Below are 15,714 nucleotides of genomic sequence, written 5' to 3'. Positions count from 1 at the left end.
AGTGATTCTCCTGCCTCAGCCTCCCGATTAGCTGGGACTACAGGCACGTGCTACCACGCCTGGCTGATTTTTTGTGTTTTTAGTACAGGCAGGGTTTTACCGTGTTAGCCAAGATGGTCTCTATCTCCTGACTTTGTGATCTGCCTGCCTTGGCCTCCCAAAGTGTTGGGATTACAGGTGTGAGCCACCACACCTGGCTCTTTCTTTTTTTTTTTTGAGAGGTAGTCTTGCTCTGTCACCCAGGCTAGAGAGCAGTAACGCAATCTCAGCTCATAGCAACCTCTACCTCCCAGGTTCAAGTGATTCTCCTGCCTCAGCCTCTCAAGTAGCTGGAATTACAGGCGGCCAACACCATTCACAGCTAATTTGCGTTTTTAGTAGAGATGGGGTTTTGCCATGTTGGCCAGTCTGGTCTTGAACTCCTGGCCTCAAGTGATCCACCCACCTCAGCCTCCCAAAGTGCTGGGATTACAGGCATGAGCCACCACGCCCAGCCTGTACATTAATTATTGTTGGACTAAGGTGGCTCCCAATTTAGTCAATGAGTGGATTTTGCTCCACATATAATCACCTAAAGCTGGCTGCACCAGAATTATGGGGGATGGGGTTCCTGAGTCGGCTGAATGGAAAGTCTCTGTGTAAGAGGGCTGGAAATTGTCTGTAAAAAAAATAAATCTGGGCCGGGGGCGGTGGCTCATGCCTGTAATCCCAGCACTTGGGAGGTAGAGCTGGGCAGATCACCTGAGGTCAGGAGTTAGAGACCAGCCTGGCCAACATGGCAAAAGCCCGTCTCTACTAAAAATATAAAAATTAGCTGGGCGTGGTGGTACGCACCATCTAAAAATCAATCAGTCAATCAATCTGATGCATAGCAGGCTTGGAAATCACTTTTCCAGCCTACTTTTGTGCAAACAATGATTTGTTTTTTGGTTTTTTTTTTGAGACGGAGTCTCACTCTGTCACCCAGGCTGGAGTGTAGTGGCGCAATCTCAGCTCACTGCAACCTACGCCTCCTGGGTTCAAGTGATTCTCCTGCCTCAGCCTTTTGAGTAGCTGGGATTATAGGCATGCGCCACCTCACCTGGCTAATTTTGTGTTTTCAGTAGAGACGGGGTTTTTCCAGGTTAGTCAGGTCTCTAACTCCTGACCTCAAGTGATCCGCCCGCCTATGCCTCCCAGAGTGCTAGAATTACAGACGTGAGACACCTCGCCTGGCCCAAGAAGTTTTATTGAGATGCGTACATGTACATTAGGTTTTTTATGTGTAGACATTATGATAAAGAGAATTGTCATAACTATTTATTGCTTGTTTAAACTGCTCAAGTAATTACTTTTGCACCAACCTATTATCTTTCCCCACAAGCTTGATGTCATCATAAAATATGTTGGGATTTTGTTTTGTTTTGTTTTGAGACAGAGTCTTGCTTCGTTGCCCAGGCTGGAGTGTAGTGGCTTGATCTCGGCTCACTGCAACCTCTGCCTCCCGAGTTGAAGCAATTCTCCTGTCTCAGCCTCCTAAGTGGCTGGGACTACAGGCACCTGCCACCACACCAGGCTAATTTTTGTATTTTTAGTAGAGATGGAGTTTCACCTTGTTGGTCAGGCTGGCCTTGAACTCCTGACATCAGATGATCCACTTGCCTCTGCCTCTGAATGTGCTGGGATTACAGTTGTGAGCAACTGCGCCTAGCCAATTATAATCTTGTTTTAGAAAATATAAATATACATAGTTTATATCTTACATCTTAGGGATTTAGAGAGTTATTTCTTGAGAAGGTAAATCCCAATGTAGAGGTCCATATTCATCAAAAAGACTAATAAATATTGCTATGGAGGCAAATACTCTGGGTGAAATAAACTGAAGCGAACCTGGGTAACCTAGATAATGTTCCCTTGTTAACTTGTGGTCTGAGTCTAATATTTTAATATTTTTTCTTTTATTTTATTTATTTATTTATTTTTTTTGAGACAGAGTTTCACTCTTATTGCCCAGGCTGGGGTGCACTGGTGCGATCTCAGCTCACTGCAACCTCCACCTCCTGGGTTTAATTGATTCTCCTGCCTCAGCCTCCCAAGTAGCTGGGATTACAGGCTTGTACAACCATGCCCTGCTAATGTTGTATTTTTAGTAGAGATGGGGTTTCTCCATGTTGTCAGGGTGCTCTTGAACTCCCAACTTAAGGTGATCTGCCTGCCTTGGCCTCCCAAAGTGCTGGGATTAGAGGCGTGAGCCACCGCACATGGCCAATTTCTCGTAGCTATGGTAGTTGTAGCAACCTTATTTTTTTTTCTTTTTTCTTTTTTTTTTTTTTGATACAGAGTCTCGCTCTATTGCCCAGGCTGGAGTGCAGTGGCACAATCTCAGTTCACTGCAACCTCCACCTCCCAGGCTCAAGCGATTTTCCTACGTCAGCCTCCCAAGCAGCTGGGATTACAGGTACCCACCACCACACCCAGCTAATTTTTAAATTTTTATTAGAGACAGGATTTCACCATTGGCTAGGCTGGTCTCGAACACCTCAGGTTATCTGCCCGCCTTGGCCTCCCAAAATGCTGGGATTACAGGAATGAAACACTGTGCTCGGCCAGCAACCTTACATTTTAGCGCAGTGCCTAGTAAATAACAAACATAGTAATTTATTTAATATATATTAAATTACAATTGTAGCTGGTATTATTTCATAAAACACTTCAAAAGGGCCTAGGCCTAGGAAATACAGCCCAACCTCTGCTTATTCAATGAGCAGGATAAGGTTATTCAATTAGTTCACTATCAAATTGAGACATCAATGTGCCTATCAATGTTTTGAGGGTTTGGGGAAGAGTCAATTAAACAAGCATTTAGCTGGGCGTGATGGCACATGCCTGTAATCCCAGCAACCTGGGAGGTTGAGAGGCAGGAAGATCACTTGGGACCAAGAGTTTGAGAACAACAGAGGGCAACAGAGTTGCTGTCTCAACTTATAAAAAGGAAACCAGTTAGTAGGAATTACACCTTCATATAAGTTGGTGAAGTGGACATAAGCAAGAGTAAACAGAACAGTGGAAATAAGCATAGTTAGAAGGAACAATGGAAATTAGTAGCTAAAATTGAGAACATTTAAAAAGAGAAAGGAGGGCGAGGTGCAGTGGCTCACACCTGTAATCCTAGCGCTTTGGGAGGCCAAGGTGGGCAGATCACGAGATCAGGAGATCGAGAACATCCTGGCTAACACGGTGAAACCCTGTCTCTACTAAAAATACAAAAAATTAGCCGGGCCTGGTGGCACATGCCTGTAATCCCAGCTACTTGAGAGGCTGAGGCAGGAGAATCGCTTGAACCCGGGAGGCAGAGGTTGCAGTGGCCGATATCACGCTGCTGCATTCCAGCCTGGGCGACAGAAAGAGACTCCGTCTCAAAATAAAAAAAAAAAGAAATATAAAAATTAGCCAGGCGTGATGGCAGAAGCCTGTAATCCCAGCTACTCGGGAGGCTGAGGCAGGAGAATCGCTTGAACCCGGGAGATGGAGGTTGCAGTGAGCCAAAATCGTGCCACTGCACTCCAGCCTGGGTGACAGATTGAGACTCTGTCAAAAAAAAAAGAGAGAAAGGAGATAAGATTCAGAAGATAATTCATTTGCAGAAGGGGTATTAGGATTGAACAAAAACTGTAAGGACTTCTTAACCTCCTGGGACTTTTAAGTATTTTTTTAAATTTTATTTTATGGAGACAGAGTCTCGTTCTGTCTGGCCTCCCAAGAAGCTGGGACTACAGGTGTGCCCCATCATGCCTGGCTAATATTTGTATTTTTAGTAGAGACGGGGTTTCACCGTATTGGCCAGGCTGGTCTTGAACTCCTGACCTCAGGCGATCTGCTTGCCTCGGCCTCCCAAAGTGCTGGGATTATAGGCCTGCGCAACCACGCTCAGCCTTAAGTATTTTTTGAGGGTTCTGTGAAACTGGTATGAAGTTTGTATCAAAGTTGCACGTTTTCTTTTCTACTAGGTGTTCTATTACTCAACAGGAATCTTCAAGGATGCAGGTGTTGAAGAGCCCATCTATGCCACCATCGGCGCGGGTGTGGTTAACACTGTCTTCACTGTAGTTTCTGTAAGTTGGATGGTTTGATGATTTTGGCGGAAGAAAAGAATCCTTGCTACAGACGTTCAAAGACGGATTGCACAGTTCCACCATTATTTAGTTACACTTTTTTTGTTGTTTATTTATTTTTATTTTTTTAAATTTTTTGAGACAGAGTCTTGCTCTGTTGCCCAGGCTAGAGTGCAGTGGCATGATCTCGGCTCATTGCAACCTCCACCTCCTGGGTTCAAGTGATTCTCCTGCCTCAGCCTCCCCGAGTAGCTCAGACTACAGGCATGCGCCACTACGCACAACTCATTTTTGTATTTTTAGTAGAGACGGGGTTTTGCTATGTTGGCCAGGCTGGTCTTGAACTCCTGACCTCTGGTGATCCGCCTGCCTTGGCCTCCCAAAGTGCTGGGATTACAGGTGTGAGCCACCATGCCCAGACTGTTTAATTTTCCTTTGGAAAAAAGAAATACATTAAATGCTGAATGTAGTCTTCACTCTTCAAGCAAATATGGGATGGATAGGAAAAGAGGAAGTATAGAAGGGACTATATAGTATGCTTTGAACTTGAAATTGGAGGAGAGGTGTTTGGAAAAACTTTCAAACTGTTTTTCCTGTTTTTACACTAAAACAACAATAATAACAGAAGATTTCTGTGACCCCCCCCCCCCCAAAATATTTAAGGATTTGTCCCTATCATGTAAGCAATCAGTTCTGCAGTGGACACCATCTAGGTGTCCTGTGATTTAATTCTGACACTACCTGGAGATAGCATCGGATCTCACAGGTTGGTGGCACAATTCCCAAGACTGCCCCCCACTCCTGATGCCCATCACAGGCTCCAGGTTGTTTACCTGTGCTTCTGACCCACCAGCTATAGGTCAGGATTCCCACCACGCCCTCTCTGGGTTGGATTAATTGGCTACAGTGGCTCACAGAACTCAGGGAAAATGTTTCCTGGTTTGATTTAAAGGATATTTTAAAGCACAGAAATAAACAACCAAATTGATTCACAGGGCGAGGTCTGGAGGGACGCTGAGCGTGGGAGCTTCTGTCTCCGTGGAGTTGGGGTGCACTCCTAGCTCACAGATGATTTGTTGCTGACCTTCCTGTCAGCTTCCACGGGTTCAGATATCTGCAAGCTCCCCACACCCTGCCTTTTGGGCCTTTTATGCAGACTTAATTGATTCTCCATGATTGAAGCATGGACAACTGTTTTGAAACGTGATTGGACAAAAAGGGACTGATCTGAACCCAGCCAGGCCTGTCTGTCTGGATTATTTTGGCCTCTCTGTAGCATTTCTTCCTCTAGGGGGTGGGGCAGGACCCTCTCTGAAATGAGGGTTTTATGACCCGCAGTCAGATTAGCATCCTGCCAAGTGGGAGGGCAGGAGAAAGTCAGAGAAGAATTCTATTTTCTGAGGCCTGCAGCATCCCAACATTATGACAAAAGACTACCAAGGGCTATGGGGATTTTGAGCCAGGACCTGTGAACGGAACACAATATGTATGTATATAAAATCGTAAATCACAGGAGGTGTATCCGTAACAAGTGTCCTGCTGTTGGTGAGGCAGATTTCAAGGAGCTCAGACACTGTTTTCATGGAAAGCAAAACTGAAGTTTCATGTCATATTCTTCTTCCAGCTATTTCTGGTGGAAAGGGCAGGAAGAAGGACTCTGCATATGATAGGCCTTGGAGGGATGGCTGTTTGTTCCATGCTCATGACTGTTTCTTTGTTATTAAAGGTGAGTGCTCTTTGAGTGAAGAAAATCGAGAGAGGGGGAAAGGAGGAGAGGTTACAGTTGACTTCTGTGACACAAAGGGTGGGTTGTTAAGGTTGCAGTTTGTCAACAAAGTCAAAGGGGAGAAGCAGGATGCCCAGAGTTTTTAAGAAACGTGGGTCTTCAGAGAACTGGAGATAAACTGTTAGAATCCTTACATTTATAGAACATTCTTATAGTCTATAAAATAAATTACCTAATTTAATTCTTTGTTTGTTTGTTTGAGACACAGTTTTGCTCTTGTTGCCCAGGCTGGAGTACAGTGGTGCAATCTTGGCTCACCGCAACCTCTGCCTCCTGGGTTCAAGTGGTTCTCCTGTGTCAGCCTCCCCAGTAGCTAGGATTACTGGCATGCACCACCACACACAGCTAATTTTGTATTCTTAGTAGAGACGGGGTTTCTCCATGTTGGTCAGACTGGTCTCAAGCTCCCGACCTCAGATGATCCACCTGCCTCAGCCTCCCAAAGTGCTGGGATTACAGGCATGAGCCACCATGCCTGGCCTAATTTAATTCTTAAAATACTATCAAGGTAATCACACTTTATAGATGATGACAGGGTCTCAGTACAAAGTGATATATATGAGATCACATAGATGGGATTCAAAAATTCAAGCCTGTCTGGGCGCAGTGCTTCATTCCTGTCATCTTAACACTTTGGGAGGCCAAGGTCAGAGGACTGCTTGAGCCCGGAAGTTCAAGACCAGCCTAGGCAACACGGCAAGAAACTGTCTCTAAAAAAAAAAAAAGTATTTTTTTGTTTGTTTGTTTTTTGAGACAGGGTCTTGCTCTGTCACCCAGGCTGGAGTGCAATGTCACCATCTCGGCTTACTGCAATCTCTGCCTCCCAGGCTGAATTGATTCTCCTGCCTCAGTCTCCCTGGTAGCTGGGATTACAGGCATGCGCCACCACACCCAGCTAATTTTTGTGTTTTTTAGTAGAGACAGGGTTTCACCATGTTGGCCAGGCTGGTCTCCAACTCCTGACCTCAAATAATCCCTCACTTCACCCTCCCAAAGTGCTGGGACTATAGGCGTGAGCCACAGTGCCCAGCCAAAAGAAAAACAAAATTGTGTTTTAATTAGCCACATGTGGTGGCACATGCCTCAAGTCCCAGCTATTTGAGAGACTGAGGTGGGAGGATTGCTTAAGCCCAGGAGATCCATGATGCAATGAGCTGTTATAGCACTACTGCACTCTAGCCTGGGCAACAGAGCAAGACCCTGTCTCAAAACATAAAAACAGAAATAAATCCAAGCCTATTGATTCCACAGCCACGCATTGTATTGTACGTCAGAGACAGGAGGAACTTGCCATTAGTTGCCTCTGGGAACCTAGATTCTGGGTTACACTGTCTTTAAATTTAATTTTCTCTGTTCCTTCCTCTTACAGGATGACTATAATGGGATGAGCTTTGTCTGTATTGGGGCTATCTTGGTCTTTGTGGCCTTTTTTGAAATTGGACCAGGTCCCATTCCCTGGTTTATTGTGGCCGAACTCTTCAGCCAGGGCCCCCGCCCAGCTGCGATGGCAGTGGCCGGTTGCTCCAACTGGACCTCCAACTTCCTAGTCGGATTGTTCTTCCCCTCTGCTGCTGTAAGTAAACTTAACTTTATCTATCTATCTATCTATCTATCTATCTATCTATCTATCTATCTATCTATCTATATTTTTTTGAAACTGAGTCTCGCCCTGGTGTGCAGTTGCCCAATCTCAGCTCGCTGCAAACTCCACCTCCCGGGTTCAAGCAATTCTCCTGCCCAAGCCTCCTGAGTAGCTGGGACTACAGGCGTGCGCCACCACGCCCAGGTAATTTTTGTATGCTTAGTAGAGACAGGGTTTCCCCATGTTGGCCAGGATGGTCACGAGCTCTTGACCTGGTGATCTGCTCTCCTTGGCCTCCCAAAGTGCTAGGATTACAGGTGTGAGCCACCGCGCCTGGCCAACTCACCTTGTCTTAAAACCAGCCTACTTAGGCTGATATATTGAAGATACGCATTAATACAGTAGTCAGGCTGGGGGAGGTGGCTCACTCCTGTAATCCCAGCACTTTGGGCGGCTGAGGCGGGTGGATCGCCTGAGATCGGGAGGTAGAAACCACTCTGACCATGCCGGGTGCGGTGGCTCAAGCCTGTAATCCCAGAACTTTGGGAGGCTGAGACGGGTGGATCACGAGGTCAGGAGATCTAGACCATCCTGGCTAACACGGTGAAACCCCGTCTCTACAAAAAAATACAAAAAACTAGCCGGGCGAGGTGGCGGGCGTCTGTAGTCCCAGCTACTCAAGAGGCTGAGGCGGGAGAATGGCATAAACCCGGGAGATGGAGCTTGCAATGAGCTGAGATCCAGCCACTGCACTCCAGCCTGGGCGACAGAGCGAGACTCCGTCTCAAAAAACAAAAAAAAAGAAACCACCCTGACTAACATGGAGAAACCCTGTCTCTACTAAAAATACAAAATTAGCCGGGCATGGTGGCGCATGCCTGTAATCCCAGCTACTCGGGAGGCTGAGGCAGGAGAATCGCTTGAGACCAGGAGGCGGAGGTTGCTGTGAGCTGAGATCGGGTCATTGCACTCCAGCCTTGGCAACAAGAGTGAAACTCCGTCTCAAAAAATATATAATAATAATAATAATAATAATAATAATACAATAGTCCTTCCTCATCTGCAGTTTCAGTTACCTGAGTCTAAAAGTATTAAATGGAAAATTCCACAAATAAACAATCCATAAGTTTTAAATTGCACCCAGGCGCAGTGGCTCAAGCGGGTAATCCCAGGACTTTCGGAGGCGGAGGTGGGAGGATCACTTGGGATCAAGAGTTCGAGATTAGCCTGACCATCATGGTGAAACCCCATCTCTACTAAAAATACAAAAATTAGCCAGGTGTGGTGGCACAAACCTGTAGTCCTAGCTACTCGGGAGGCTGAGGCAGGAGAATCACTTGAACCCAGGAGGTGGAGTTTGTGGTGAGCCAAGATCTTGCAATGACACTCCAGTCTGGGTGACAGAGCTAGACTCCATCTGAAAAACAAAACAAAACAAAAAAATTTACGAATAGAGACGGGGGCCTGCTATGTTGCCCAGGCTGGTCTCAAACTCCTGGGTTCAAGTGATCCTCCCACCTCAGCCTCCCAAAGCTCTGGGATTATAGGCATGCACCACTGTGCCCAGCCTAAGAATGTATCTTTTGTCCATAAAATTGTGAAGAAGAAAAAAGAGGATGAGTGAAGTGGTTCAAGCCTGTAATTCCAGCACTTTGGGAGGCTGAGGTGGGCGGATCACGAGGTCAGGAGTTTGAGACCAGCCTGGCCAATATCGCGAAACCCTGTCTCTATTAACAATTCAAAAAATTAGCTGGGTGTGGTGGCAGGAGGCGCCTGTAATCTCAGGTACTTGAGAGGCTGAGGCAGGAGAATTGCTTGAACATGGGAGGCTGAGGTTGCAGTGAGCTGAGATGGCACCATTGCACTCCAACCTGGGCAACAAGAGTGAAACTCCATCTCAAAAAAAAAAAAAAAAAAAAAGTGGCCAGGCACAGTGGCTCACACCTGTAATCCCAGCATTTTGGGAGACCAAGTTGAGAGGATCACCTGAGGTCGGGAGTGTGAGACCAGCCTGACCAACATGAAGAATCCCCATCTCTACTAAAAACACGAAATTAGCCAGGCGTGGTGGCACATGCCTGTAATCCCAGCTACTCGGGAGGCTGAGGCAGGAGAATCATTTGAACCCAGGAGGCAGAGGATGCGGTGAGTAGAGCTCATGACATTGCATGCCAGCCTGGGCAACAAGAGCAAAACTCCATCTCAAAAAAAAAAAAAAAACAGCCGGGCGCGGTGGCTCAAGCCTGTAATCCCAGCACTTTGGGAGGCCGAGACGGGCGGATCACGAGGTCAGGAGTTCGAGACCATCCTGGCTAACACGGTGAAACCCCATCTCTACTAAAAATACAAAAAAACTAGCCGGGCGAGGTGGTGGGCGCCTGTAGTCCCAGCTACTCAGGAGGCTGAGGCAGGAGAATGGCGTAAACCCGGGAGGCGGAGCTTGCAGTGAGCTGAGATCCAGCCACTGCACTCCAGCACGGGCGACAGAGCAAGAAAAACAACCTGTGGGTAACTGGGGACTACTATAATTACTGATGCCATGAAAGATTGGACATGAAGGGCTATAAACCAGATTTTCAATAACACACAGGAAAACAAATGACAGCAGGAAAGATTGAAATGGAATGGCAAAACTGGGAACTTTATTCATTTTTTTATTATGTGAGATGGAGTCTTGCTCTGTTGCCTGCAGTGGAATGCAGTGGCTCACTCTCAACTCGCTGCAACCTCCGCCTCCTGGGATAAAGTGGTTCTCTTGCCTCAGCCTCCTGAGTAACTGAGATTACAGGTGCATGCCACCACTCCCAGAAATTTTTTTTTTTTTTTTTTGTATTTTTAGTAGAGACAGGTTTTGCCATGTTGGCCAGGCTCGTCTCAAACTCCTGGCCTCAAGTGATCCACCCGCCTCGGCCTCTAAAAGTGCTGAGATTACAGGCATGAGCCACCACACCCAGCTCAGAAACACAGATTTTAAAAATAATACTCAAGGCCGGGTACGGCTCACTACAGGCGTGAGCCACTGCACCCAGCCTCTGTTTTTATTAAATATGGAAGGGTTATAGCTTGAAGCATATTGGAAATATGAATGTGAAGGAAATTTAGTTTGTCAATGACCAGATTTTTATAAAAACCTTCCTTTCTTCCGTCCTCTCACTAGCACTATTTAGGAGCCTACGTTTTTATTATCTTCACCGGCTTCCTCATTACCTTCTTGGCCTTTACCTTCTTCAAAGTCCCTGAGACCCGTGGCAGGACTTTTGAGGATATTACACGGGCCTTTGAAGGGCAGGTGCAAGGTGCAAATAGATCTGGGAAGGAGGCCGTCATGGAGATGAACAGCATCCAGCCTCCTAAGGAGACCACCACCAATATCTAAGTCATGCCCGCTTCCACCTCCCTCCCAGCATGGGAAAGCCATCTCTCCCTGAACAAGGGAGAGACCTCATCAGGATGAACCCAGGACTGCTTCTGAATGCTGCTACTGGATTCCTTTCTCATCCCACGCACTCCACGAGCACCCCAAGGCTGGGGTTTGTTGGACTTTCAATGGCTTTTTAAATATTTTATTTCCTGGACATTCTCTTCTGCTTAGGAGAGACCGAGTGAACCTACCTTCATTTCAGGAGGGATTGGCCTCTTGGCATATGATAACTTTGCCAGCTTTTCCTCCCTTGGGTTCTAATATTGCCACATTAGGGGATACAGGAGAAGAAAAGTAAGGTGCAGTTCCCCCAAGCTCAGACTTACCAGGAAGCAGATACACATATGAGTGTGGAAGGCAGAGGGGGTTTATGTAAGAGCACCTTCCTCACTTCGATACAGCTCTACATGGCAAATTAACTTGAGTTTTTTTTATTTCATCCTCTGGTTCAATTACATAAATATTTATTTTTTAAGTGTAATTTTGCCAAATAATACAAACAGAAGGAAATTAAGATTAGAGGGAAGTGTTTAAAGAGAGGTTATAGAGTAGAAGATTTGATGCTGGAGAGGTTAAGGCGCAATAAGTAGAATTTAGGGAGAAATGTAGTTCATTATTGGAGGGTAAATGATGCGGTGCCTGAGGTCTGCACGTTACCGCTACCAGTTTCTGTCTTTCAGATGGAAACTCTTTAATTTCTCAGAAAAGTTGTATGCCTATTTAATAAAGCTACTGATTTCCTTTGGAAATTTAAGGTAATAGTTTACAGGTAGTAGTACTTGAAATCTAGCATTATTAACTAATATGAGCATTGTAGTTAATGGCAGTTGATGGGTTCTAATTTTGGATGGAGTTGAGCGAAGGGGAAGTGATTTCTAGAAAGCCTGTTCCCCTCACTGGATGAAATAACTCCTTCTTCTTGTAGTAGTCTCATGACTTTTGAAGTAATCTGCCACCTATCTTGTGGGAGCCATCCAAACGAGAAACCTAAAATAATTGGTTCTTGGTAGAGATTCATTATTTCTCTACTTTGTTCTTTAGGAGATTTTAGGTGTTGATGTTGTTTTATTTTAACTCATACTTTTAAAGGAATTCCCCAAAGAATGTTTACAGCAAACTTGGAATTTGTAACCTCAGCTCTGGGAGAGGATTTTTTTCTGAGCGATTATTATCTAAAGTGTGTTATGGCTTTAGGGTCACGGCACGCTTGCACATGTCTGTTACCATGTCGCTGTGGTCCGATGCCGAGTGCCCTTAGGGGACTTGAATCTCTCCAATAAACCACGTTTGAGATAGTATGAGTCAATGTGCAGTGTAGCCACGCTTGAGAGGATGAATGTATGTGCACTGTCACTTTGCTCTGGGTGCAAGTACGTTATTGTTGACTTATTTTCTCTGTGTTTGTTCCCACAGCCTCTTTTTCATATGTTGCTCAATCTCCCTTTCCCTTCTTGGTGCTTACACATCTCAGAACCTTTAGCCAAACCCTTGCCAATGGCAGTATTTTGGTTCTCAGTTCTCACTGTTCCCTCTGCTCATGGAGTTTTCGAATAAAAATGCACCTAGCTATGGAGTGGGGTTTAGCTGGAAAGGTGACCTTCCAACTTCACGTCCACTTCTGGCTCTTCAAACAGGTTGGCAGTAAGGCAGGGAAGTCGTTTTCCTGTTCCTCACTGAGAAGATTGTGAATCTTTCCATATGGATTTTCCATTATTAATGTTAGTTTGATTCTTTGTTTTAAAATAAAAATTCTGAGTGTACATGACATCACGGACACATTATTTATTTATTTTTTTGCCGTTCCTATGACAACAAAATCAGCTTTAAATGCTGAGTTGACTACTCAGTACCTGCTGTGACCTTGAGACTTGTATGAGACCCTCATAGTCATATGAGACTCTGTTCTTAGAGTCTCACACATATAAGAGAATAGCAATATTTGGCCAGGTCCGGTGGCTCACGCCTGGAATCCCAGCACTTTGGGAGGCCGAGGCAGGTGGATCTGAGGTTAGGAGTTTGGGACCAGCCTGGCCAATATGGTGAAACCCTGTCTCTACTAAAAATACAAAAAAATTAGCCGGGCATGGTGGCAGGCGCCTGTAATTCCCAGGTACTCGGGAGGCTGAGGCAGGAGAATTGCTTGAACCCAGGAGGTGGAGGTTGCAGTGAGCCGAGATTGCGCCATTAGACTCCAGCCTGGGGGACGAGAGTGAGACTTTGTCTCAAAAAAAAAAAAAAGAGAATAGCAATATGTGTTTACTATGCAGATTAAGTGAAAAAGCCTTTGTGCCTTGCTTTTCATACTTGATGAATTACGTTGCTTTCTTTCCCCAGTGAGAACTAGTTTTGTTTTGTTTTTTTTTCTGTTTTTCTCTTGTGTTCCTTTCCACTTCCTTCCTCCTCCAGTCTTTGCTCTCTACAATTCATCCCACACTGCTGTCAGGGCATCCTTGTGACATACAATAGTCCCTTGCTGTCCCCAGGGGACTGGTTCCCAGACGCCTTCTTAGATACCAAAATTCAGGGATACTCAAGTCCCTTATATAAAATGCATATAGTCTGGGCGCGGTGGCTTATACCTGTAATCTCAGCACTTTGTGAGGCCAAGGCAGGTGGATCACGAGGTCAAAAGATTCAGAACATCTTGGCCAACATGGTGAAACCCCATCTCTACTAAAATTACAAAACTTAGCTGGGCGTGGTGGCACTCCAACCTGGCGACAGAGCAAGACTTGGTCTCAAAAAAAAAAAAAAAAACATATAATTATTATTGTGATGATTTAAATGCAAATAATCTATGCACATCATCTCATGCACTTTAAATCATCTCTAGATTACTTTTAATATCTAATACAATGTAAATAATTGTTAAACTGTATTGTTTTTTATTGTTGTATTGTCTTTTTTTCCAAATATTTTCCATCTGTAGTTCTTTGCATCTGCAGATACAGAAGGCGGACTGTATATTACTATCCTACTTAAAATCCCTTGGCCGGGTGCGGTGGCTCACGCCTGTAATCCCAGCACTTTGGGAGGCCAAGGCGGGCGGATCACAAGGTCAGGAAATCCAGACCATCCTGGCTAACACGGTGAAACCCCGTCTCTACTAAAAATACAAAAAAAATTACCCAGGCGTGGCAGCGGGCGCCTATAGTCCCAGCTACTAGGGACGCTGCTGAGGCAGGAGAATGGCTTGAACCCGGGAGGCAGAGCTTGCAATGAGCCGAGATCGCGCCACTGCACTCCAGCCTGGGTGACAGAGCGAGACTCCGTCTCAAAAATAAATAAATAAGCCGGGCGCGGTGGCTCAAGCCTGTAATCCCAGCACTTTGGGAGGCCGAGACGGGCGGATCACGAGGTCAGGAGATCGAGACCACCCTGGCTAACACGGTGAAACCCCGTTTCTACTAAAAAATACAAAAAACTAGCTGGGCGCGGTGGCGGCGCCTGTAATCCCAGCTACTCGGGAGGCTGAGGCAGGAGAATGACCTAAACCTGGGAGGCGGAGCTTGCAGTGAGCTGAGATCCGGCCACTGCACTCCAGCCTGGGCGACAGCGCGAGACTCCGTCTCAAAAATAAATAAATAAATAAATAAATAATCCTTCAATAGCTTCCAGTTAACTACAGAAGAAAACTTAACCCCCCTAGTGGATCATGTAACCCCTCTAAGACAAGAGCCCTGCTACCTCTTCAGTTTGACTTACCATTTATTTCTTAGCTCCTACTTATATAAAACATCTTCCCCATTACCACATTCATTCACACCTCCATGCCTTCATTTATAAGTTCTGACATTCCACGTAGTGAAAACATTTGAGGAGCCACCTTTTCTATTTCTATTTACCCCAGTCATGTGCTCCATAAAGCCTTCCATATTCCCAAAATGTTGCTTACACTGTGAAACTGTGCATATTAGAACGAATGAAAAGATGAAATACCCTGACTGTCCCAGAAGTGCCTGGTGAGAGCACAATGGTTAATTTGTTTTGAGGCAAGGTGTCATTCTATCACCAAGGCTGGAGTGCAGTGGCGTGATCACAGCCCACTGGCAACCTTGACCTCCTGGGTTCAAGAGGTCCTTCTACCTCAGCTTCCGCAGTAGCTGGGACTATAGGGGAATGCCACCATACCCATCACCAGCTAATTTAATTTTTGGTAGAGATGAGGTCTTGCTGTGCTGCACAGGCTGGTCTCCAACCACCTGAGCTCAAATGATCCTCCCACCTTGGCGTCCGGAAGTGCTGGGATTATAGGCGTGAGCCACTGCACCCCACCTCTCCATAATTGTCGTAGCTCCCTCTTTTCTACCTTTGCTTTCTTATGATTTATTCTCTGTATCACCAATTTTTTTTTTTTTTTTTTTTTTTTAGATTGTTTTTCGTTCTTGTCGCCTAGGCTGGAGTGCAATGGTGCGATCTCGGCTCACTGCAACCTCTGCCTCCTGGGTTCCAGTGATTCTTCTGCCTCAGCCTCCTGAGTAGCTGGGATTACAGGCATGTACCACCAGGTCTGGCTAATTTTTTTTGTATTTTTAGTAGAGACAGGGTTTCTCCATGTTGGTTAGGCTGGTCTCGAACTCCTAACCTCAGGTGATCCACCTGCCTCAGCCTCCCAAAGTGCTGGGATTACAAGTGTGAGCCACCGTGCCCGGCCACGTCCATCTAATTTGTGTGTTTTTAGTAGAGACAGGGTTTCCGCCATGTTGGCCAGGCAGTCTAGAACCCCTTACCTCTAGTGATCTGCCCGCCTCAGCCTCCCAAATTGCTGGGATTTCAGGTATGAGCCACCACGCCCAGCCCAGAGTGATCTTTTAAAATTGAATCATCAGACGCG

At 45.8% G+C, this 15,714-nt stretch overlaps 1 protein-coding gene across 1 annotated transcript in view; it reads left to right on the top strand.

Annotated features, from left to right (window-relative positions):
• Positions 1-10,835, top strand: part of LOC111555955 (solute carrier family 2, facilitated glucose transporter member 3-like) — a 79,575-nt gene extending 68,740 nt beyond the window's left edge. Inside the window, exons 3-6 of the mRNA XM_026449256.1 lie at positions 3,987-4,091; positions 5,716-5,817; positions 7,247-7,450; positions 10,617-10,835. Coding sequence (XP_026305041.1) covers positions 3,987-4,091; positions 5,716-5,817; positions 7,247-7,450; positions 10,617-10,835 — 630 coding nt within the window. The remainder of the gene's footprint in view (positions 1-3,986; positions 4,092-5,715; positions 5,818-7,246; positions 7,451-10,616) is intronic.
• The last annotated feature ends 4,879 nt before the right edge of the window (positions 10,836-15,714 follow it).

The sequence above is a fragment of the Piliocolobus tephrosceles genome, chromosome 10 (assembly GCF_002776525.5).
Source record: "Piliocolobus tephrosceles isolate RC106 chromosome 10, ASM277652v3, whole genome shotgun sequence".
NCBI classification, from domain to species: domain Eukaryota; kingdom Metazoa; phylum Chordata; class Mammalia; order Primates; family Cercopithecidae; genus Piliocolobus; species Piliocolobus tephrosceles.
The sequence above is the reverse complement of the archived record's forward strand: the minus strand, read 5'-3'. Positions and strand labels throughout refer to the sequence as shown.